At 32.6% G+C, this 24,606-nt stretch overlaps 2 protein-coding genes and 1 pseudogene across 2 annotated transcripts in view; 1 reads left to right on the plus strand and 2 right to left on the minus strand.

Moving 5' to 3' along the window:
- The first annotated feature begins 1,935 nt into the window (after positions 1 to 1,935).
- LOC133175168 (fibrinogen-like protein 1) lies at positions 1,936 to 3,269 on the plus strand. The gene is made up of 2 exons (XM_061310286.1): positions 1,936 to 2,032; positions 3,013 to 3,269. Exons 1-2 carry the CDS (start codon positions 1,936 to 1,938, stop codon positions 3,267 to 3,269), a joined length of 354 nt encoding a protein of 117 aa, XP_061166270.1.
- Positions 3,270 to 19,775: 16,506 nt separating this feature from the next.
- On the minus strand, positions 19,776 to 20,613 carry LOC133175169 (DNA ligase 1-like; annotated as a pseudogene).
- A 1,189-nt stretch (positions 20,614 to 21,802) lies between these two features.
- Positions 21,803 to 24,606, minus strand: part of LOC133175170 (receptor-type tyrosine-protein phosphatase epsilon-like) — a 33,179-nt gene continuing 30,375 nt past the window's right edge. The window contains exons 20-22 of the mRNA XM_061310287.1: positions 24,341 to 24,489; positions 22,354 to 22,489; positions 21,803 to 21,880 (exon numbers count right to left, since the gene is read on the minus strand). Of these exons, the coding sequence (XP_061166271.1) occupies positions 21,803 to 21,880; positions 22,354 to 22,489; positions 24,341 to 24,489 (363 nt within the window). The remainder of the gene's footprint in view (positions 21,881 to 22,353; positions 22,490 to 24,340; positions 24,490 to 24,606) is intronic.

Consider the following 24,606-nt stretch of genomic DNA (forward strand, 5'->3'; position numbering starts at 1 on the left):
TATGATTTCACTTGGAAAAGGTCAAGAGGTCAATCAATATTTTCTTGGCATTATAATATTTTACGAATAATGTCAAAAGCACTCCTATCATATTTTGTCTCAAGATTTTTATTATCACTTCTTAATGTTAATATATCTTTTTTCCCTATTATTTTTATTGCTAATGATATTTTTTGAATCATTGTATTTTGTAATTCCTGTGTTCTATTTTAATTTCAAAAAACTTAAACAAGATGAAACTCTGCAATTCATTTAACGGAACAGTGACTGAAATTTTATTGAAAGTTACTCTATATAGGAGTAATGATAATAGAGAAACTGATAAATGCTTATCAGGAAATGGTATTTCTATTGCGATAAATAACTTGTACAATTTTGATCCACTAGATAATTGCAGGCATTACTGGGCAATTGGTATCAGGAAGGTTTTGCAAAGACAAGAGAAAATACCAATACAAAGTTAAATAAAAGTTTTTAGTGAAAAGAAATTGGTTTTGATTTGCGGGCCGCTATTTTTTTTTTTTTAAAAAAAAGAGGAAAATACACGTGCACTCTTTGAGGGTTAAAGGTGTTTGAAATAATGAAACGTTTTGTCATAAAATACATAAACAATATGCAACGTTACGAAACAAGATTCTGTTTAAAAATAATTTAACCCTTCTCCAAAATAACAATTTGTTTTTATGATTCGACTGTTTTACGTTTAAGTAACAATTAGGATTATTTTGGTTCTTAATTATTTCTAGGCAAGGAATTTTTTCCTAAGAATAGTTAACGTTCTTCTAAGTATTATGACGTTGTTTTTCGACATGTTAGAGAAACCCCAACTTGCTCCTCAGGATGAAACTACAACATTCAATCAAATGAATGATCACTAAAAGGTCTAGAAAGGAAACAGAGCTCAAATTATGATTTTTTCAGAGAGTAGATTAAATAAAAATTTTAAAAAAATTAAAAAACAAAGGACTTTAGAATTGAGCATAAAAAATCCCAAATCATTTAGATTATGAAAAAATATTTCGCGATTTGGGGGAGGGGGGCAAGTAGAGCAATATCTTTTGATTTTATACATATAATGCATTTCAGCAGATTTATTTAATGTTTCAGTTATTCTTACTGATTGTAAGGATCTCTTTGAAGATGGTCACAATAATACAGGGTTGTACGACATTTATCCCCATGGTACCAGCTCCCCTCCTGTCAGAGTTTACTGTGATATGGAGACAATGGATGGGGGATGGACGGTATTTTGTGACTTATAAAGCATGACAATCGTTGTATGACATGTTAATTGGGATATTTGGTTTTTGTTATTCATTGGTTTTGAGGAGACATAAAACATTCATATTCTGAGTTTCTATTTTATACAGTTATCAAATAAATCTTTATCAGAATAATAACTAAAATGTACATATTTCCAAGGTAATCCAAAAGCGAGTGGATGGATCACTGAGCTTCGAGAGGACATGGTTAGAATATAAGAATGGCTTTGGTGAATCAGAACAGAATGTCTAGATCGGTAAATATAGTTCTTATCAACATTGGATCCTTGATTTCTTGCATATTTTGGAAATATTTTTGAAAACTATTTTAATAACAGGTAGTATCAAGCTTTAATTTTATATTTAAAGAATATATATAAAATATAACAATATGAGAGCAGAAAAAGAGAGGAGCAAGAAAAGGAGAAAAATCACAAAATGATAAGACCATTCACAATTTGTCTTCCACAATCAAGACAATTTCTTAAAATATATATTTAATTTTTAATCTTGATGTAAAGAAGAAATAGCTTTTAGAAAATCTTTATTTTGAAAAAAAATGCAATGCAATATGATAATCAATGATTGTGAATGTATTTCATACAGGAAATGACGCCATTCATCATTTAACAAAGGGAAAGAACTCATCCCTCTGTTTCCATCACACTAGTGAATGGTAGCAAACTATGAATTGTACGCTCATTTCTCAGTTTCCAACGAAGCAGCGTTATATAAACTCTTTTTGGTGGGACCTGCCACGGGGACTCTAGGTATGTGGCAGGTATTGAGTGTACTATACAAGGAAAAGAGAGAGAGAGAGAGAGGTGAAAAACGTCTGCACAGATAAAAGTAGGTTAAACTTATACTGGTTTTACTATGCACTGAAAATTAAATAAACTCTTGAGAAGAAATGAAGAATTCAAAATACTGACGTGGAGACCGGTCCTTCGGATGAGACCATATAAACCGAGGCCCCGTGTCGCAGTAGGTGCTGGCACGAAAAAGATCCCTCACTGCTCAATGGCCGTAAGTGCCGAGAATAGGTCATAATTTGTAGCCCTCCACTGGCAAGTGGTGGCGTCTTCATATGAGTGAAAAATTCTTGAGAGGGACGTTAAACAACAATCAACCAACATACCAACTAATGGCGGTTTCATTCGCTGCCTATAAACAAAATAGTAAGATATAGTTCCTTGGTTGCCAGGAACATATATATTCATTGGCTGCCTGTAAGATGTAGAAGTCGATTAAATCAAAATATTGTTTACATGATACTATAGGTCATGTTAATAGTTGTATCCAAGCCGGGTACATGTACCTACGTTCATTCCTACCGCTGGCATCTAAACAATCGAGGACTTATGGAGACCTTGGTTTTGATTAAAACGCTCCATAAATTTTGTTTGCAGTAACCATTTTTTTTCTCTAACACACCCTTCCTTTTTCTTTTCAGACTTGAAATATTTCAATTCTTTGTTTTAAATTTGGTTTGTAAATCCACTTATATATTTGCTTTATATTCTTATCCTGTTAAACGTCTTCTGATGATTGTTAAATGAGGTGGGACATGATGCAGGTATGTGCATTTTATTGCCTTGTTATTCTGTGGGTTTTGTGTAAGTGGGAATATTTTTAATACAAGATTGATGAAAATGATCCACACGGCACGGACCTATGTTTATATATTAATGAAAAGAAGGAAGATATGATCCAAAGTGCTCTGAACTAAATGCGTTATTTAATTTAATAGGTGAGAGGATGATAGATACTGGAAGTTCTAACGCTGACCTCTCTGGGATGAGCTTCACGACCCAAAACAGAGATAATGATAGAATGAGTAGAGGTAACTGTGCTAGGAGTTACAAAGGGGGCTGGTGGTTTAACAACTGCCACGATGCCTTTCTCAACGGTCAGTGGTCCCCGGGATACTTGGACAGACCTTGGACTCCAACTATTCAGAATGGGACATCAGTGAGGGAGACGGTGATGATGATCAGACGTCACTAGGTACGTTATTTATGATGAGACGTCACTAGGTACATCATTTATTTATTGATGAGACGTCACTGGGTACGTTATCTATTGACCAGACGTCACTAAGAACGCTACTTATTGATGAGATGTCACTAGGTACTTCATTTGTTAATCAAACGCCTCTAGGTATGTCATTTGTTCATCAAACGTCACTTTTTACGTCATGTTAAATCAGACGTCATAAGGTATGTTATTTATTTATAAAACGTCAATAGGTACGTCATTTATTGATTAGACGTCACCATGCACGCCATTGATTGATAAGACGTTACTAGGTACATCATTTATTCTGAATATGCAATATTTAAATAATTTCGCAAACATTTTTAAACATTATTGTATATTTTAAACATTATTTGATATATATTTCGGGAACGGTGAATTCAATACAAGTTCTGGAAATAATATATATTTTGTTTCATTTGTTTTACTCTATAGATGAAGATTGATAAGAGAAGCTACAGACTTGAAATGATGAAACGATTCTGAGAAGAAAATATTCATAAATGTTAATCAATATAATGATTTGTTTCTGACTTTGAATAAGTATTGTAAAATAGAATGGAATTGAATGTTTTAAATGTAAGTTGGGATATTTTAAAACTATAATAGTATGCGATGTTTGGTGAATTTGGATTTTTGATGTTAATCATTTTCAATTTTTTATATTAAATGCACCATGCAGATATGTAAATAAACTATATATATATATATATATTAAGAATTATTTGGTTTTCATTTCTAAATACTGCCAGGACGACTGCCTTGGTGGATAGTTAAAATAAGAATTTGGCGGATAGTTAAAATAAGAATTTGGCGGATAGTTAAAATAAGAATTTGGTAGATAGTTAAAATAAGAATTTGATGGATAGTTAAAATAAGAATTTGGTGGATAGTTAAAATGAGGATTTTGAAACGAAATATGAAGGTAGCGAGCAGTTATCATGCTCAAAAGTCCAAATCTAAAAATAAAACTGAGATCAAAGCCAATATGTACCTCTGAAAATAGAGGTAAGATGCTTTTGAGGAGAAAGTAATCTCAGTCGACCGGTCACACCCAACGTGTGCTCCTTGCTAAATCATAACGTTTTTCTGCAATATAGACTTGTAGATTCGGCACTTCTGGCCTTTGAGCAGTGAGATATATTTCTTGGTTTTTACGGTCTTATCCGAAAGACCCGTCTCCAGGTCCTGCACTGAGATTTGAACCCGCGATGTAAGGATTAACTCCTTACTTCGCGACTTTAGTGTAAACGCTCTACCACTGATCATGTAGGCGACTTTCCTGACTTGAACCTTGATGCCTTATATGGTTATTGAATGTGGAACAAAATTTACTTTCATAGACAAAGATATCCATCTGATATATTTCCTCTTATGTATCTCTTGATGTCAAATTTTGGTTACTCTTTGGAGCCCTATCCCTGTCCAAATTAAAATAAAATAAGTGTACAGTATATAAGGTCACTTCAAAGATTTCTAATTTGCCCATTATGAACCAATGATGATGCTGACTGTAGTAATTTATCCATTGCTGTTGGTAAACAGGCCTTGTCACTCTATACATGTAATGCAAATTAAAAAAGAATGAAGTTGCGCAAGAAGTTGCTTTTACATAAGTATTTCATATTGCCATTTGAAACTGAGTATTTAGAGAGGGCAGTATCCCTTTAAAATCTTATTCTAATTGTAGCTCCGTAGTTGGAAGGTCGTGGGGTATTTATAAATGTAGTAAGAATTGTGGGTTTAGATTTTGCTTGCAATATAATTTGATAAGACTACCCAAGGGAAGCAGAACCTTATGATACATGTACATCAATTCATGTTTGCGACTATACATATATGTATATGAACCGATAAAGTTGAGCAGAGCATTATCGTCAAAACATATCGCTGATATTTGTAGTTATTTTTTTTTAAATCTTTCTTCTTTTTGAAATATAAGAAAGAAAAATCCTTGAATATCAGTAATCATGTCAAAATCGCCTTATTTCCCTTTTAATTTTTTATAATAAGCGTTTATATACATATAAACTGCATTGCTTTTTTGAATAAAAACAAGTTTTCACAATTTATGACATTAAAAATAAATTTCAAAAACTATTGATGATTAAATGTAATATTCATTCTATAATAGTCTTCAGAAAGAGTCGGGAGGGACAACCATGGATTTTAATTTCGGGGAATCTTAAACATCTTACTTAAAATGTCCAACTTATGGATATATATGTGTCATCTGATAAATGAATTCTTACCAAATCAAGTAATTTGATATTTTTACTGATTTAAAATTAAAAGTATAATAAATAATTTTACTTATCATATTAAAACATTTTCAATTCTTTTTAACTCTAATTTAAAATGCAATTTTTTGTAAATAATAACAATAGAAATACACATTCCTTTTTGTTGTAATTATGTGAAAAACAGGGTTTTAATATGACCCCCTTTCAAATAAGGGAGGGCATATTGGTTTTCTGCTGTCGGTCGGTCGGTCTGCCGGTCAACCATCAGTTTCCGTTCATTTCTTCGCAGAGTTGCACATACTGAAATGATATTAAGTTTACAGAATTATCATAATAATATCTGGGTCACGTTCTGTTTTGGGTACGATCGAGCAGTTTTTGAGTAGAGATTGAGAGAGAAGGAGAGGGCAATAATTATTAGAAATGAATCATGCTTTATGTCAAATTAAGAAAAAAACTTTAGGTATTTTCTATTGAATGTTTAGTATACCGCCAGCAAAAAAAGTATGTAACCGTTGGGTTTTATTTTTCAAGAAATTTTCTTTGTTCCCCTTAGTTTATAACTGTTTTGATTTTTTTTTATTCAGCTAAAGTATAATAAAATTAATAATGGTCAATACAGTTGAACTTCGGTATCTCGGACACGGATATCTCGAATACCATGGATATATCGAAGTGATTTTAAGTCCCAAGCGCTTCTTTCTTAAGTATTTTACCCTGGATATCTCGAACTATTTTCTTGGTCCCATGATGTTCGAGATTACGAGATTTTACTGTATTTAATTTCATGCCGATATCTTTTTTAAATTTAATGATCTACCGAATTTTTTATACAAGATTCTTTTTTCCCTTTGTTTTTTTTTTTTTTTTTTTTTTTTTTTTTTTTTTTGTTGTTGTAAAGATTGTTATCTTCCAATATATTTTTGTATACGTTACATTCTGAGCAATAAAAACGTTTTCTTAATCTTCATAAAATCCCATGTTGTGTCATTAGTCTTAATAACCTATCAGTAAAGTATGGATGAAACATATCTGGGTATTTCATAGAAATAAATGAAAGACCAAGCTAGAGATATACAATATCTGAAAGGATAAGTTGTTACTAAAAACGCCGTTAACGCTGTGAACCATTCCTATTTGTTGACAGTTCGACTAGCGTAATTTTTATTTGTTTTCAGTCCAGTAAAATGAATACAACAACAACATATTAATAATAATAAGACTATTCAAACGTAACGATAATCATCCACATAATTCTTTTTATTTCTACAGGTGACAGAACGTTAGACACTGGTTATTCTTAATATTTTCTACAAATATGGCAGTTTTTATAACTTTGATCGGAATTTTCACTATGGCCGCAATAAACGCGTATAAAGAAAGTTAGATATGTTTTTCATATCGCTGTACCTTTTCGATTTACCAGCATCTCATGAATCACGTTTGCTGTGGCCAATGTTAAAAACTGAGTTTAAGCTATTTCGGATTTCAATTTTAGTAATTCAATACGAACTTATTTTCGAAGTTGACAACGTAATTGCTGTTAAAATGTGAAAAAGTGTATATATATTATTATTTGTGAAGTCTATTTATTATGCTAAACTTAACAATGAATTAGGTAGACAACATATTTTAGCCCTACAGGTGAAAATTACCCATAGTTCTGAAATAAAGTTCAAATGAGTATGATTAAGGAATGAATTAAAATTGTTCATAAGATCCCCCAAAAACATTTTTTTTAGAAAAAGAGAAAGATTATAAAAATACACAGAAAAGAAAATATGCCAATATTCTAGATTTTTCCAACACTTTTTTTCTTTTGCAAATGATTGTCATCTCTCTCGGGAGATGACACATTAAGTTTGAATCACCGGAAGTAAAGTCCTAGTGTAAGCTGCCATTGATAAGCTGGTGGTCTGGCAAAGGAACTGACGATGACACGATTTCTAAATATAGAGATCTAAACAAAATTGACCAAAGCCTGTCTATTATTATTAAACAAAATGGTGCATCTTAAAGTTAAAGTAAAACTACACCAGGGTTCATTAAGTATAATAGAGGTAGGATCACTTGGGTGGTGGTGGGTCTTCATTAACGGCTTATATATATATACATAAACTTTGTATGTAGACTATTGCGTAAAACGATTGTCAGCGCGAGGGGATCAAAATACACAAAACATGGCATATTGAATGTATAAACCAAGGCGTGGATCCAAGATTTACTGACGAAAGAAAACAGTGAAAACATTTAAATAACAACTCACATTAAATGCATATATACAATGGCAATTTTTTTACTTTTATGTGCACTTTAGTCAATCGATAATTACTGCCGTAGATATGAAAAATAAAACAGAACTTATTCAAAAAAGAAAATTTCGAAGAAAAGAAATTTTACCTATAAAAGCACAATTTAGGCAGAAACATAAATGTCTCTGATTTAAGTAACTCATTGCTGCAGTCATTTGAATAAAGATCATAAAGAATCATAATGAGTATTTTCTCGGAGTGTGCACTATATTCTCTTTAGGTCACCTGAGTCACTCAGGTGACCTATTGCTATCCGTTTTTGTCCGTCGTCGTGCGATGTGCGTTAATATTTTAACATTTTTAGCTTCTTCTCTGAAACCGCTCAACCAATTTCAACCAAATTTGGCATATAGCATCTATGGGTGAAGGGGAACAAAAATTGTGAATTTCATGGTCCCTGCCCCCCTGGGGCCTGAGGGGTGGGGCTAAAACCACCAAAATTAATGCAATCTTTAAAAATCTTCTTCTTTACTCCTGGACATCAAGCAGTCAAACTGTTGGCATCATTATCATAAGCATTGAGTCCTCTACCAAAATTGTGAATTCATGGCCCCAGGGTCAGGGGTTCTGGTGCTAGGGCGGGGCTATATAGATCATATAGTGAAGGTGCATTATTTCTTTGAAAATCTTCTTCTTTGCTCCTGGGTATTAAATAAACTAAGTATATAGTTATGATGAGTAAGAGTGCCTCTTCCAAAATTGTGAAATTCATGGCCCCAGGGTCAGGGATTCTGGTGTTAGGGTGGGGCTCTATTGATTTTATAGTGAAAATGCATTAATTCTTTGAAAATCTTTTTCTCTGCTCCTGGGTATTAAATAAACAGACTAAGTATATAGTTATGATGAGTAAGAGTGCCTCTTCCGAAATTGTGAAATTCATGGCCCCAAGGGCAGGGGTTCTGGTGTTAGGGCGGGGCTCTATAGATTATATAGTGAAAAAGCATTAATTCTTTGAAAATCTTCTTCTCTGCTCCTTGGTATTAAATTCAGTAACTAAGTACATAGTTATGATGAGCAAGAGTGCCTCTTCCAAAATTGTGAATTTCATGGCCCCAGGGGCAGGGGTTTTGGTGTTAGGGTGGTGCTCTATTGATTATATAGTGAAAATGCATTAATTCATTGAAAATCTTCTTCTCTGCTCCTGGGTATTAGATAAACCAACTAAGTACATTGTTATGATGAGCAAGAGTGCCTCTTCCAAAATTATGAATTTCATGGCCCCTGGGTCAGGTGTTCTGGTGTGAGGGTGGGGCTCTATTGATTATATAGTGAAAATGCATTAATTCTTTGAAAATCTTCTTCTCTACTCCTGGGTATTATTGAAACACATTAAATACATAGTTATGATAATCAAGGATGCCTCTTCCAAAATTGTGAAATTCGTGGCCCCTGGATCAGGGGTTCTGGTGTTAGGGCGTGGCTCTATTAATAATAAAGTGAAAATGTTTTAATTCTTTAAAAATCTTTTTCTCTGCTCCTGGGTATTATTTAAACAAAGTAAGTACATTGTTATGATCAGCAAGGATGCCTCTTGCAATATTGTGAAAATCATGGAACTGGGGACAGGAGTTCTGGTGCTAGGGCGGGGCTATATAGATCCTATATTGAAGGTGAATTATTTCTTTGAAAATCTTCTTCTCTGCCCCTGGGTATTGTTTAAACAGACTAAGTACATTGTTATGGTACACAAGGATGCCTCTTCCAAAATTGTGAATTTTATGACCCCAGGTTTAAGGGTTCTGGTAAGAGGGGGGGGGGGCTACTATTAATTATAAAGTATAAAAGCAAAATTTCTTTGAAAACATTCTTTTCTGCTTCTGGTTAAAAAAGCTAAGTGTATAGTTATGATGAGCAGGAGTGCTTCTTTCAGAGTAGTGAATTTCATGACCCCTGGGTTAGATGTGAGGGTGGGGCTCTTGATAATATAGCGAAAATGCATTAATTCTATTAAATAATTCTGTTTGCTCCTTATTGTTAAGCAGATAAACAAAGTGATTAGTTATGATGAGAAAACTTATGGTCCCAGGGTCAGAAGCTCTGGTGTTTTTTCGGGGGGGGGGGAGGGGCTCTATTGATAATATAGTGAATCTGTAGTAAAAATGCATTATTTCTTTAAAAATCTTCTCTGCACCTGGGCATATCTGAGGCAAATAGAGTAAAAAAAAATTATAAGGAAGGGAATTTTTACCAGATTTTTGAACATCTGGACCATTTGGTCAAGTGTTCTGGTCCTGGCCAGGGCTATATTAGTTTGTATTCTACTGAGAGGAGTTATTCCCCTTTGCCATTTACTTTTGATAATTTATCACTGTAAATAATGTACTTGAAAGGTAAATAGAATAAGAGAATTATGCAAAAACTTTTATTGTATAATACAAAAAGTACTTTCATTGTTTTAATGATCAGATAGACTTGTAAGTAGTAGATAATAAAAGTGAGACAAAAATAACTTGTCTTATTAAATGTTCATCAAAGACCAAGAGAAGCCAATGTAAGAGATTTCAACAAGGGATTAAAATAGTACAGAAGCATTGATAATTTGTTAATATACTGTATGGTGATAGTGATAAATGGGGAACAGATTAGAACCTAATTTATGAACTGTTAATGAATATTAAGACCAATTATTTTGTTGATCATGATCACCCTAAAGCAACTGTTATCATTTTCTTTATGCAATTGTAATTTGCGTTTTTTGTCAATAAGAAAAGGTAAAAAAAAAAATCACTCCTCGTATTCTTGAAATAAAGCCAAAATTATAAAATGTGTGTCTCATGGAACAGCCTATAAAATCGATGTTGGTAGACTGGGGTTCTTTTCGGTGTGTAAATACTTAATTTTAAATGGTAACGTTTCAATTTTATTACCTTTCTATGCATGATTTTTTTCCCAGGAGCGTTTACATGTACTTACATGTATATCATACATAATATAGGTTAAAACATGAATCTGCATGGGTAGCAGAAGGGCATGATGCAGGAGTGTCTCAATTTTTTTCCCTTGATATTCCCAGTGGCTCGATGGCCAAGTCACTTCAGAGGATACGATTAAGGAAAATAAGGAAATTCTTGGGAATTAATTCAGGTTCAGATTAATTCAAGTTGGCGCTTTAAAACTTCTTTGCTGCCGTTGTAGGCGGCTAGGAACTAAAGTTAAAGGAACGCTAAGTTTTTATCCATCTTCTTTCGGAATAATTGTTAAAGCTATCGATGGTGTATCTGAGCTAAAAAATAAAAATACGAGATTGAGTGTAGCTTCACATGATATATGTTATTTACGTTGAAATTAAATTTTTCACCGATTTTGAACTTGAATAACTTCATGTTTCCATAGTTAGATTGTTTAAAAAAAATTTAAACTGTGTCTGTTAATTAAATGCAGAATCGGTAACTAAATCGGTTATTGATTTTAATTTCTAATATCTTTGAAACGTGATTGATTTAAATTGTGTAATTTACAGGAAAGTCCTAATTTTATATAAAGTAATTAAACAAATAGAATTTTTTTTTATTTAGGTCGTCTGAACATATAAAAAAAAATACGCCATATATGACTTTAAATAATTCTTATGAATATTTCTCAGTGGTTAGAATTTTTTGCAGACATTATACAAAGTATATTTAAAATGAAAAAAAAAGCATATTTACAACAGGTAAAATAATACAGACCCGGAGCATCAGGAGGACCGCCCCCTTCCACTTTTTCCCCAAACATTGAAAAGGCGCACCCTTGTCTCCTCTTCCACCTTTTGTTGTAGTATGCTACGTCAAATCACCCCATGAGAATGTATTATAATATAAAATATGTTTGTCGGAAAAGTTGTAATCCCTCCTTCCAAGAAATGAAAATGTTGAGTTTGGATAGCCCCTTTTTCCCCTTGTCAAAGATTGTTCAGATAAATCGTCGATTTTTTTTCTGTCCTCCACCCTCCATTTTTTTCAAAAGCGATACTACTGCCTGTAATAGCTGAGAAAATAATATAACATTCCACTGTTTATTCTGTGACATTAATGAAGCCAAATAGATGACATTTCAGGCTTTCTCGAAAGCCAAACTTGTATTACTTTTATTGTTGCCAACAAATGAATATCAATATTACAGAATAAACTAAAAGACGACGTCACAATAGATCATGTCAAACAGTTTTCAAACATGGCAATAATTCCCCCCCCCCCCTTTGTTCAAATTGCTGATAATATTCGATATATATATATTTATTTATTTACCCGGTATTTATTTATCAAGAATTAATTGGAAATAACAGGAATGTGATTGTGTTTTTTTTTATTCTATCTTTCTTTTCTTTTTTTTTTTTTGATAGGCCTTCGTAATGTCATCAATAACAGCTAAACAAAGCTGTCATTGAACTAAGAAGTTGCTTAGGATTAGTTTTCAAAAGATCTAGGTCAATTTATATTTGTTGGAGATCCAGAGATATCAAAAGACGATGTGGATCTAGAAGGCCTCCCCCCACCCACCCCCCAAATAATTAGGAATGGGGTCAGGATGCTATACGTAATTGAGCTTAACAGCATTTTTACTTTAATTCAATACATTAATAGACTTTGCCAGTTCTGTGACGAAGAATGTTGGGTAGGGGGACAAGCAGCCTTTGGATGAAAATGTTCATGCTGAATTTACAGCAAAAGAAATGCACCTGTATTACAGTTTGTAGTCTGCCTCGATCACGTTTTTACCGACAGATAAGGAGGTGTGTGTTAAGGTATTTATGATTGCTCAAAGTCAGTCGATTACCTACTTAAAAAAATTGTAAAATTATTTTTACAAATTAATTGTTGCATGTTCCTTCTGCAAGGTCATAAAAGGAAAATGAGATATATTTATTTCAAGGGGAGTTGTCTAACAGACGTTAATATCTACACGTTTATTGCTTAACTTCGATTTGTCATTATTGTACATTTAAAATTGATTTAATGTCAAAAGCGGCTCCAGCACAGGTAAGCCTCTTCTTTCGAGCTTTTTTTGGGTACAATTTGCCTGCATGTATATCATGTATATATAACCTCAATTAATTCCACATGTAACGTTCAAGTACGTAGTTTCAGGGCTGATTCATAAACATTTTCTTGACGAAAAAGTTTGAACCTTAACCTTCACCCACCTCGGGGCAATTTACCTTGTTTTTCATTGTAAATACAATACTTGAACTGATCCCGCCATGTTTTTATCCCATCGCAACGAAGTTGGGAGGGGGTATATTAACGCACTTGTGAGTTTCAGTGCGTGTGAGTTAACGGAAGTAATAAATATTCATTTTATGGCTTGCTACTTAAATTTTGTCTCATTTCGAATTGTTTTCTTTATTTTGCATAGCAGGTGCAGGTCAACACAAATCGAGGGGCAAACATCTCCCATGTACGGGCCAAGCTCTCAAAAATGGATGTATCGTCATATCGTAGTGTTATCATCTTGGCTGGAGGAAATGATGCATCAAGACGACGAGACCCAGAGGCAATAGAAAATGATTTCGCAGAAGTAATCACAGATCTCAGAAATCGGAATTCTAGTGTCCGTGTATTTATTTCGGAAGTATTACCTAGACGTGATACAGAAACCAGTGAAGTTAATGGAATTATTAAAAATGTATGCGAAATATATGGTGGCACAATGATTCCAACTTCTAAATTCTTTGGCCATGGAAAGCCCAAACAAGAATACTACTGGAAAGACGGCATTCATCTGTCAGACAGAGGTACAGCAGCACTACTAAAAAATTTCCACGAATACGTGAGTATCCTCAAAGCCGGAAATGTGCGTACGAATGGCGAAGAAACGGCAACATTAGTTGGCAATACTTCCTTCCGCCTTCCAGCCTTCTGTTATTTCTGTGGGGAATGTGGCCACATATCGCGACACTGCAGACATGGAAGAAAGCTGGACTGTTGGAACTGTGGAGAGCTAGGGCACAAAACCAAGCTCTGTCCACATAGCCACTAGGAAACAGGCAATGAAAGTGTAGCCGTCACCAGTTCCCAAACGATTTCGCTTAACAACAATGTTTATTCCACTCTTAATAGTTTATGTTCAGAATGTAATAAGATCCACTGTTCATGCAAACAATGTGAATATTCTTCTCTTCCTGTAACAAATTCTAAAAATTCACTTACTTCACCAAATACTTCTAAAATCTCAAAACCAGACAAGAATATTCATAGTTTTTATACCAAGAAGGTTACACAATCTGCTAATCCTGCCATATCCAAAAATGAGAACATACCATGCAATAATGGATTTGGTTTGGTGAAAAAAGGTTTACGATTTGGAAATCTAAACATATGTCATCTAATGCCTAAAATTGAAGAAATTAAAATGCTACTCCATGACAAACAAACTCTAAATATTTTAGGACTTTGTGAAACCTTCTTGAATGATAAAGTCAATGATTCTGAGTTGTATATTGAGGGTTTTGATATGGAAAGAAAAGATCGCATTTTAAGAGCAGGTGGTGGAATTATTGTCTACGAGGGGTTATCAAAAAGTTCGTGGACTAGCGTGATAAAATTAAAACCGCTTTAGGTACATCAATGAATTTTTACACATTTAGTTAGCATCATCCTTTCTATCTATAGAATAAACCATAAATCATAATTTTTATTTTTTAATAAAATGTTAGTGTTTTTGTAAGCAAAGGTATGTCCAGGCGGCGCAACCTCTAATATGACGTTTTTTCCTACCTGAGTGTAACTGAGAAAAACTCTTTAGATATGAGTATATGTCATCAAAAAATCTCGTTAATTCAGGCATGTGGTATGACACATTTGTTCAGTAAAATTTGGAATTTTTACCCCATTCTGTAATTTCTATGAAATTTTATCGTAAATTTTATATGGAGTGTCCAAACAATTATGGGCTTGAAAATAACGTCAAAAGGGGGGAGGGGTTTCTTTTTCAAACACTCTATAGAGTTTCGGTCCTGGAAAAACTGGTATTGACCTAAGGAATGTTTAAACTGGCTACAGAAAAATAAAATGCATCCAGAGTACTTGTTTTTTAATGCCTAAAAAGATTCAGAGAGATGAAATATGCACAGCTAGTGTCGATTTATAGTCAGGGTGTCAAAAGTCAGTCACGTCGAAAAGTGACGTTGATCATGTGTGGTAGAAATTGAACTCCAACAAGCTAAGTATTCTGACATAATCAAGTGAGGATCTTTCCCCATATAAAGATCCATTTATAATATTATATGCATTGAAAACAGCTGCTCATGACATTGTAAATTCATATAAATAAGACGGGTTTAAGTCCTTACTTAACTCCAGGTACTAGTAATCTCATCAAGATAAGTGTATGAGGTAGAGAGAGCGGACATTAAGAAACAATTACGTTAAGCGGACGTCATGACACTAAACGGCGACAGCGCCGGGTGATCACATAAAGTCTTTTTAATTTTAGAATAATTTGGCAAATTATCAACTTATCAAGCTAAAATTTTCAACATTTCTTAAACTTTTGTTGTTTTATGTTCCGCATAAATTTTGTAAGCAAAGACTACATATTATTAATTTTATCGCGTCAGTCCACGAACTTTTTGATAACCCCTCGTACATTTCTAATAATATAAGATATAAACGTAGGCCTGATCTTGAAATCAGTAATATTGAAACAATTTGGCTGGAATTAAAGATTAAAAATTCTAAACCAATTTATTACTGTTCAGCATATCGTCCACCATCTGCTCCCTCCTGCTGGGCAGAGGACCTGGCTAGAGAGATTAACTGTGCCTCCTGCTGTGACGATGCAGAAATTATCATAACAGGTGATTTCAATATAGACTTATTCAAAGAACCCCCACAAAGTTGGACATATGCTTTAGAAGAGTATGGGTGTTTTCACAATTAATCAAAGCACCAACCAGAGTAACTAATACCTCAAGTACCCTTATAGATCACTTTTATACTAATAAACCAGAAAACATATGTGAAAATAATGTTCCTTTTATTGCTATCTCTGATCACTACCCTATATGTGCTACTAGAAAAACTAACTGCATGTTAAAAAAAGGAAATCACACAGAGATTCAATATCGAGACTTTAAAAAGTTTAATGAAAAAAACTTCCTACAAGACTTGAAAGATGTAAATTTTAATCACCTCCTCCAAATGCATGATCCAAATGAAATACTTACAGAATTTTATGAATTATTCAACAGTGTTCTTGACAAACATGCACAAATTAAAACGAAACGAGTAAAGAGTGAAATCCGACCTAAATGGCTAACACAAGAAATCAATGATGCTAGACACTTGCGCGACTTTTATCACAAAGAAGGGGATATGGAAAACTATAGACTGTATCGGAACAAAGTCAGTCTTCTGATAGACAAAGCAAAATCTTCATTCTACAAAACGGCAATTGAGAAAAGTTGAAATCCAAAAGAAATGTGGAATTATCTAAATCAATTATCCTCAAAATCAAACAACTTAACTCCTTCTCATGTGTTTTCTAACGGTGCTATTGTTGATGACTTACAGGATATAGTGAATGCTTTCAATATCCATTTTACGGAGGTATCCAAAAAGCTTCTTTCTGAATTACCTAAACATCAATATGATCCTAGTATATTGAAAAATTTTGTAAAGTCTAAGCTTGGAGATGAAATTTTTTTTTGGTATTCAACAAATTGATCAAAATGAAGTTCTAAACATGTTGAATTCCCTCAATATCAATAAATCAGCTGGCATCGACTTCATTGGACCGCGCCTTTTAAAAACATCATCTAAATATATATATAAACCTGTAACTCATCTTATTAATGCTAGCATACTTAATGGTATTTTTCCAACAAATCTAAAACAAGCTAAAGTAACACCTATTTATAAGAAGGGTGACAAAGCTGACCCTAATAATTATCGTCCGATTTCTATCTTACCAACGCTATCAAAATTGATAGAAAAGCATGTAGCTAAGCAAATACAACAGTTTACTAATGTCTTTGATCTATTAACACAATCCCAATCAGGATTTAGAGAATTCCATTCTTGTCAAACTGCACTCACAAAACTAACAGAAAGTTGGCTAAATGCAATGGATCGTGGTGAACTAATTGGTATTACATTTATTGATTTCAGTAAAGCTTTTGATTTAGTAAATCATGACATTCTTCTACAGAAATTAATTCATTACAGGTTTGACCATTTGGCTATTAAGTGGTTTAAATCGTATCTTTATAGCAGGACGCAACGTGTAAAAATTGGAACATGTCTTTCCGATATCCTACCCGTCACAGCAGGAGTGCCGCAGGGTTCAATTTTGGGTCCGCTTTTATTTTTATTGTACATAAATGATCTTTCATTACATGTAAAAAACTCAAAAGTTGACATGTTTGCTGATGATGTAACTCTACATACTAACAATCATAATCCAAAATATCTAGAAAATGTGTTGAACTCAGATATTTGTGAAATTGAAAAATGGTGCTCTCAAAATCAAATGGTATTGAATGTAGATAAAACAAAATGTATGTTAATGGGCACGCAGCAGAGAAAATCCAAACTAATCCATCCAAACTTACAACTGTATGCTTCAGACAAAATAATTGAGATGGTTGAGACTGAGAAACTTCTAGGTATACACATTGATGATAAATTACAGTACTCTGTTCATGTAGACTCAGTTTGCAAAACCTTAAACTACAAGTTATTTACATTACGCAAGATAAAAAAATTTCTTCCCTTACATACCAGAAAACTGTACTACAATGCATATATTCTACCTTCAATTAATTACTGTTTGACTGTTTGGGGAAATGCACCCCAAAACAGTATTGAAAGAATATTTAAATTACAAAAAAGGGCCGCTAGGATTATTCTCGATGCAAGTCCTGATTCTTCTTCTAAACCATTGTTTGAGAAACTTGGCTGGCTGACAGTTTACGAGCTAGTTGATCTATACAAATACATTTTATTATTCAAAATATTCAATGGTATGACTCCTGAATATCTTTGTGAGTTATTTGAATTTCACTCTTCAACTTCTTATAATCTGCGATCTGAATCAAACTACCATCTTAGATTACCAAAATTCCGTACAAACATATTTAAGACCTCTTTTCAGTACTCAGGTGTACATCTGTGGAATAAACTACCACAACAAATCAGGCTTTCTCAGTCTCTACAAGCTTTTAAATGCAAGGTAGAAAATTACATTGTTAGCCGTCGAATAAATATCTGAGCAAATATTTCAATAATTTTTTTTTTTCTTTTCAATTTACTACATGTACATGTATTTATATTTAAATACTTGTGTTTATGATTGTTCCTTATTTATATGTAATTATTATCGGACAAAGACAAACTCTGTATTCATACTTCTGAGACTGTAATCATATGGACTGCAATAAGTTAATTTGTATATTTGTATGTATATAATTATATGTATCTGTACTTAATATCTAGAAGGCCCTGGGGAAGAATAGTGCATGCACTAACCAGGTTACCTTCTTTAAATAAAGTATTATTATTATTATTATTTATTATTATTACATTTTAGCATCATTGTTCTTAAATTGTATAAAATCGGATCCTGAAGATTTTTTTCGTCGACTCGAACCCAGACAAGTGCCTGCGGTAAATACACAGCATTTCAATTAATAAAAATGAAAAGTCATAAAAGGGCGATCTTTTAAAATCATTTCAAGAAATATTGGACGAGAAAATAATTGAACCTAATTCATTTGATAGCTTTCTGTAGTGTGGAGCATTGCATTCCGACGCTAACAGAAGCATGTAGAGCTTTTACTATTGACTATTAGACAAAGTGTGCCAAAGGCCGACTTCAGAATGCAGTTAATCATGATTAATATAATCGAATTAATTAGATTATGAAAAAAAGCTACAGAGTGCTTATTTTTCTAACATTCTTTCTATCACATTGTATTTTCACCAATTAAACTTGTTTTATGATCGCTTTAATGATAGAGAACTATTATAGATATCTACTCATACACGTACAAACTTGTTACATGGACAAACATTTCTCAAAAAAGGGGGCGGGGCTAGCCGGTTTTAAAAATAAGCTGTCCTTTAAAATATGGCAAATAAATATTCTATCCGCATTTGGGATAAAATAAATTATCAGACCTTGACTGGCGGTACCTATACCAGTCACTAACACTAAGGAAAAAATCTGTCTCTGAGCATCCTGGAAACGGCATGAAAGTAAATGATCTGACTCGACAAAATTAGCTAGCCCCCCCCCCCCCCCAACCGTGAATCAAATGGTCGTCCATTCAATAAATAACAGTTCAGTTTTATTGATGTTGACTTATATTTTGTTCTGGTACATATTATATAAAAAAAATCGCAGACAGTTAAAAATGAAAATATACATAAAATTTTATTATACGTTTTATAAATAACCATTAGTTTTAGTTTTGCTATGAATTGTACTGAACGGCTCTCGGGTCTCTTAGAAATATAGTGTCTTGCGAGGGAATACTCCTGTATGCTGTGTTCTTGTTTAACATAGTTTCCGAAGAACACTCCTAAAAGTTCTAATTTTACGCCACAAAGTTAAAATGTCTAAATGTGCAGTGGCATACACAGAGTTATAGTTACTAACAGAGTTGCAACACAGTTTTATATATGTAACATGGTGGAAACTATCTCGCATTTAAGTGTTCTCTGAATTAATCATGAAATAAAAACACACAATCATTTTAATCATATAACTTGAACTAAAGTTAAAAAAAATAATAATAAAACACAGGTCTGTATCATCGTGAATACGACTCTGCAGATCGAAACATGATCGTCTATACATTTACATGTATAGTGTATCATACAAGCATAATAACAGGCCCGACTACTACAAATATTAATTTAATTTCTTTTTGTTAGCATAAGTGAACTATTTTATGTGTAGAGTGTTCGATATGTTTTCTCTTTGTTGCGTATTTCTTCTTAGTTTTTTTTTAATTTTAAGAGATTATCCTGTAATTTATTACAATCAAACACCTTTACTTTCGAAGGAAACTGAACCTATTCTTTCTGGGTTTTTTTTTCAATTTTAAAAACTTTTTGTAGATGTTGATTTGCTTTTTTAATGCCTCTAATTTTTCTTTTTCTGTCTTCAGCTTTTCCAGTTCTTCCCTGATCTTATCCTCACTCTCCCAAAGGCCAACTTTCATCTTGTCCTCTATTGCTCTCTCCCTCACTGGATTGTTTTTCCTTTTTTCTTCGAGCTTCTTTTTCTTTTTCTTTTAAAATCTTTGTTTTCTGACAATTTCTTCTTGTTTCTCCTTGTCTTTTTGCATAAAAGTTTTCTATTTTCCGAACGACCATGATTTATTATATCTTGTTGTTCACTGAAATCTTTATTTTTCAACCAATCTTCTGTTCTGTTATTAGAATATAAAATACAACTTTCGATGGTATTTAAAGATGACGTGGAAGCTGCTTTTAATTTAAAATCTAACTGTCCTATGAGTCTTTCAAAGCAGATGCTATTCGTATCACATGATTGGCATCCTTGTAATTCACTACCACTAGTATTAAAATACTTCCCCAAGTTAAAAATTCACTAAAGAGTTTACTAGCTTTGCTTTTAAGAACATAACACAGACGCTTTATAAAAACACATGTAAGATTATCATTCAGTGAAGTTTTCAATAAAAATTCAAAAACCTCGTAATAAAAATATGGACAATAAAAAATGTGAAACTTCATTATTCAAAGCTAAATTTGGATTTTCAATAAACAAATCTAAAATATATAAAAATCTCTGAAATACAGAGCCCATATCTAAAATATTTCCAACTTCTGTGGCTTTTGAAAAGTAAGGTTCTGTGATGATTTCGCATAAAATGCCAAGCAATCTTTAAAGAGTTGAAAAAAAATTGTTCTGCAAACATAACATAATAAAATTCTGATTAAAAAGTAAGAAGTTTTCAAAGAATAAAAATACTGTAATACAAGATTGTGCATAAAAAACTACCTGCAGCATTAGAAAACATGATACTGAACCGATTCCCTCTAAAATTGACAATGGGAATATCTGGAACACCGTGATTCTTCATATAAACTTTTAAAACATTGGGATCACCTGCCCCATCTTTGTACATTAATTTTGAAACAGATCTTAAAAGACACGAAGCAAAAGGCTCTTTCAATGAATGGGTATACCCAGGAAATCTTAAACACAACTCTTGTTCAATATTAAAAATTTCTTCAGTACATGTATCTGAAAACTGCAGGAGGGGTGAATAGAACATTTAAAAGAATGAACATTATGATGTACATCTTTACTTAAAATGTCATTTACTTTTTGCTCGGTGGCACTTCTGTCAATCATAAAACAAGAAACATTATTTAAAATAGTATCAAACAAAACAAGAGTAGGACGTACAGTTAAATATGGAAACATATTCTCTCGCAGGAACACAAATTTACTAGTCTGCAACAAAATGTACAGTAGATTCATTCAATGTCATTGAAGAAAAATATTTTCCTTAGCTTTATAGTTTAATATTTATTTCACATTTTCTCTCCAATGTTTGTGAAATATAATTTTAATATTTACAATTATTCTGCTGCTAATGTATACCTCTATTCTCATTCTAATATCTCTGATTTCTCCACCGAAGCTTGAATACAAAGAATTGTATATTATCTATAATATTTGAGTGTAAAAGGTTACATTATTAAATTCAATAAAACGCAACTTTTAATAAGCAATTTAAACATTACATAGTTGAAATTCTAGCAAAACAAAAATAAACATGTGTAAAATATAAAAAGCGTAATTTGAAATTATTCTGTTTATTTAATGCATGCACATTGAAAGGATTCAGCATTTATCATTTTATCATTTAAAAAAAAAATCTGATAAACATTTTTAAATAGATCTAAAGTATATTAAAAAAAATCTGATAAACATTTTATAATTGTTCTTATGTATATTTTCGCTACAACATCTGTATGACTACAGTTTACTGGTTGAAGTAAACATTTTCCTCCTGTGTCCGGATGTAATCTAACACCACATCGTAAATCATTCTGTACTCATCCTATAATAAATGTATAAACATATTTTGCATTTGTTCTAGCACTTTTCATTGAACAAAGATACCACAAAAGGATTGCAATGAAATATATGGAGATAACGAACAGTATTCAAGCTCAAAAGTCCATTAAACAATACAAAATAGGAGCAGAGCAAACAGGGACCTCCAAACATCAGAGGTGGGATCAGGTGCCATGGAGGAGTGAGCATCCCCTGCCGACCGGTCACACCCGCCGTTTGCTCCTTGTCATGATCGGGAAATAACGGAAAAATTCGTCGACAATTCAGTGTGTAAATAATGGCCTTACAATTAGTATGAAAAACGTCAGTCAGCATTTGACTCAATGATAAATTGTATTTGCTGACAGGGTCATTGTATCAGATATCAATTATCATGCAGTAATTTATATTTCAAAGGTTATGAAATTCATTTAAAATCTAACATATACAAGTTTGTCTTTATATAAATGAAATAACCATTGTGGTGCAGAGTTCAGGTCGTCTTATCTGTAACTGACGGACAGTAGAGAAAATGTCCACCTCGCCGTCCATGGACAACTGTTGAAGCGTGTTATATACAGCACAAAATACACCACATAGGACTGCTCCGTCCCTGATAATAAAAATAATATTAATATAGATAGACAACTAGCTTTTGGAGCGTGTTATATACAGCACAAAATACACCATACAGGACTGCCCTGTTACTGAAAAACTATTATAAAATGCATTGTGTGTATACCTTAAGGCGTTAGGTAATGCTTTATAGCATGTATTATATATATTATATATTTATTTTTTACAGTATTTTTTTAATAATCCTGATCTTAAATGTGTCCGTTCATTTCATGACTCCATGTATTAACGTTTATGAAAATAATTTTTGTATTAATTTACCCTTTGTCTTATTTATGTAATTATGTTCGCATTTAACATTACAGCACACAGCTGTTATATAAATAGCGACTTTTTATACCTGTTTTAATATTTTTGCTGCTAAAATATTATAAAAGTAATACATGCAAGTCTTTTTTTAATGGAGTAGCATTATCAGATTATAGATTTTCTTGGCAGACGTGCTCTATAAATAAGGCCAATGTAAATTGTGATTAGACTAAGAAAATAAATACAGCTAATAAATTGGTTTTTTAAAGAATAACACTACATATGATATGATGTATATAAGTAATGCATAAAGTAAAATAAAATAACACGACGGGCAAATAGATTTTCTCAGTAGGCATTAATAAAACCTTTTCTTTTCTTTCTTTTTTTTTTTTTTTTTTTTTTTTTTTTTTTGGTTAAGTACTAAATATGGTTTTTTTTAGCATAACACTACATGGTGTATAAAAGTTTTACATAACGTCAAATAAAAAGATGTAGTTTTGATGTAGTTTGTTACTCTTATGCAGTTTTAAATCGCAAATTATTTCATTTTCTGCTAATGTGAGGAACTGTTATATTTGTGTGATGTCACAGTAATCATTTCCCGTATAAATTAGGCCCTGCTTCTTTTATGCAACCTTAACAGAGCTGCGTATAGTCCAATACACGTGTATTAGGGCTGTTACGCTTCTGTCTCATATAGTCCGGTACACGTGTATCAGGGCTCTCATCTAGTCCAATAACACGTGTATCAGGGCTGTTACGCTACTGGGTATATACATATGTATGTTTGTTTATACTTTTTTTATTTATATAAATAAGCATTCAAATAAAAAAAGAAGCACGTAGAAGTTTCATATATTGTAAAAAAAAAAAAAAAGTTGCTGACAAGAATTGCTTTCAGAAAAAGATGTTTCTTTAAAAAATAACACAAGCTTTTTGCTTGCCCATGCATGATTGCTGTTATGGCATGAGAAAGATAAATTATGTATAATTTCCATAATTCAATTATGTTAAATTCCAAAAATTGTATCCAAAATTTATTTCCAATGGGCAAAACTACCGTTAGGGTAAAGTTGTTGAAATAAGGATTCTAACCCTGTTTATTCGTTTAAATACACGTTAGTTTTTAACATTTATTTCATAAATCATTTTGAATGTAACTTAAAACAGAGTTCCGATATTTTCTGCGTTAAATCTTTCGTTCGAAGGCACTTTTCACCTTTTAAAGAAGTTATGGAATTTAATTTGCTACCAACGAGCTCAAATCTAACATAAATAGATACATCTGTCCAACGTTCTATCTAGAGTAAGACAGTTTGACGTTGAATGTTTTTTCCCTATTGAGCGTATGATTCGGTGATAATTTCTATTTCCATCGATACTATTTACAAGTATTTTTAGAATCTGGGTTAAACACACTCAGAAAGATGCATTCTGAAAACTAAAAAAAAATATAACAAGGAATTCCAATTGGGAGTTCTCCATTTTTTATTTTCCCAAAGCACGAGACCAATCATGATGAGTATTCGTGCAAACACTTCCTATACTATTTATGTCATGATTTTACATCAATCACCTGCTGACTATGGTAATAGGACCCTCGCTTTCACTCTGTAAAGTGTAAGAAACCAAACGTAACATCTGCACTATTGCATGGGAATGATCAGTGGTTGTCAGGCTTTCTTTTGGCTCTATGATCGACATTGAAAATCCACCGATGTTTGCCTGAGAAGAAAAAGGTAATTAAAAACAAATTTCACTATCGAAGTCAATACATTTTCCATTATTTACAAAATATTTGAATTGAATGCTAGTATTCCTACTGACAATGCTTAGAGTATA

Source organism: Saccostrea echinata, unplaced genomic scaffold (assembly GCF_033153115.1).
Source record: "Saccostrea echinata isolate AGI-Se365-2 ecotype Australia unplaced genomic scaffold, CSIRO_AGI_Sech_v1 ptg000061l, whole genome shotgun sequence".
Lineage (NCBI taxonomy): Eukaryota > Metazoa > Mollusca > Bivalvia > Ostreida > Ostreidae > Saccostrea > Saccostrea echinata.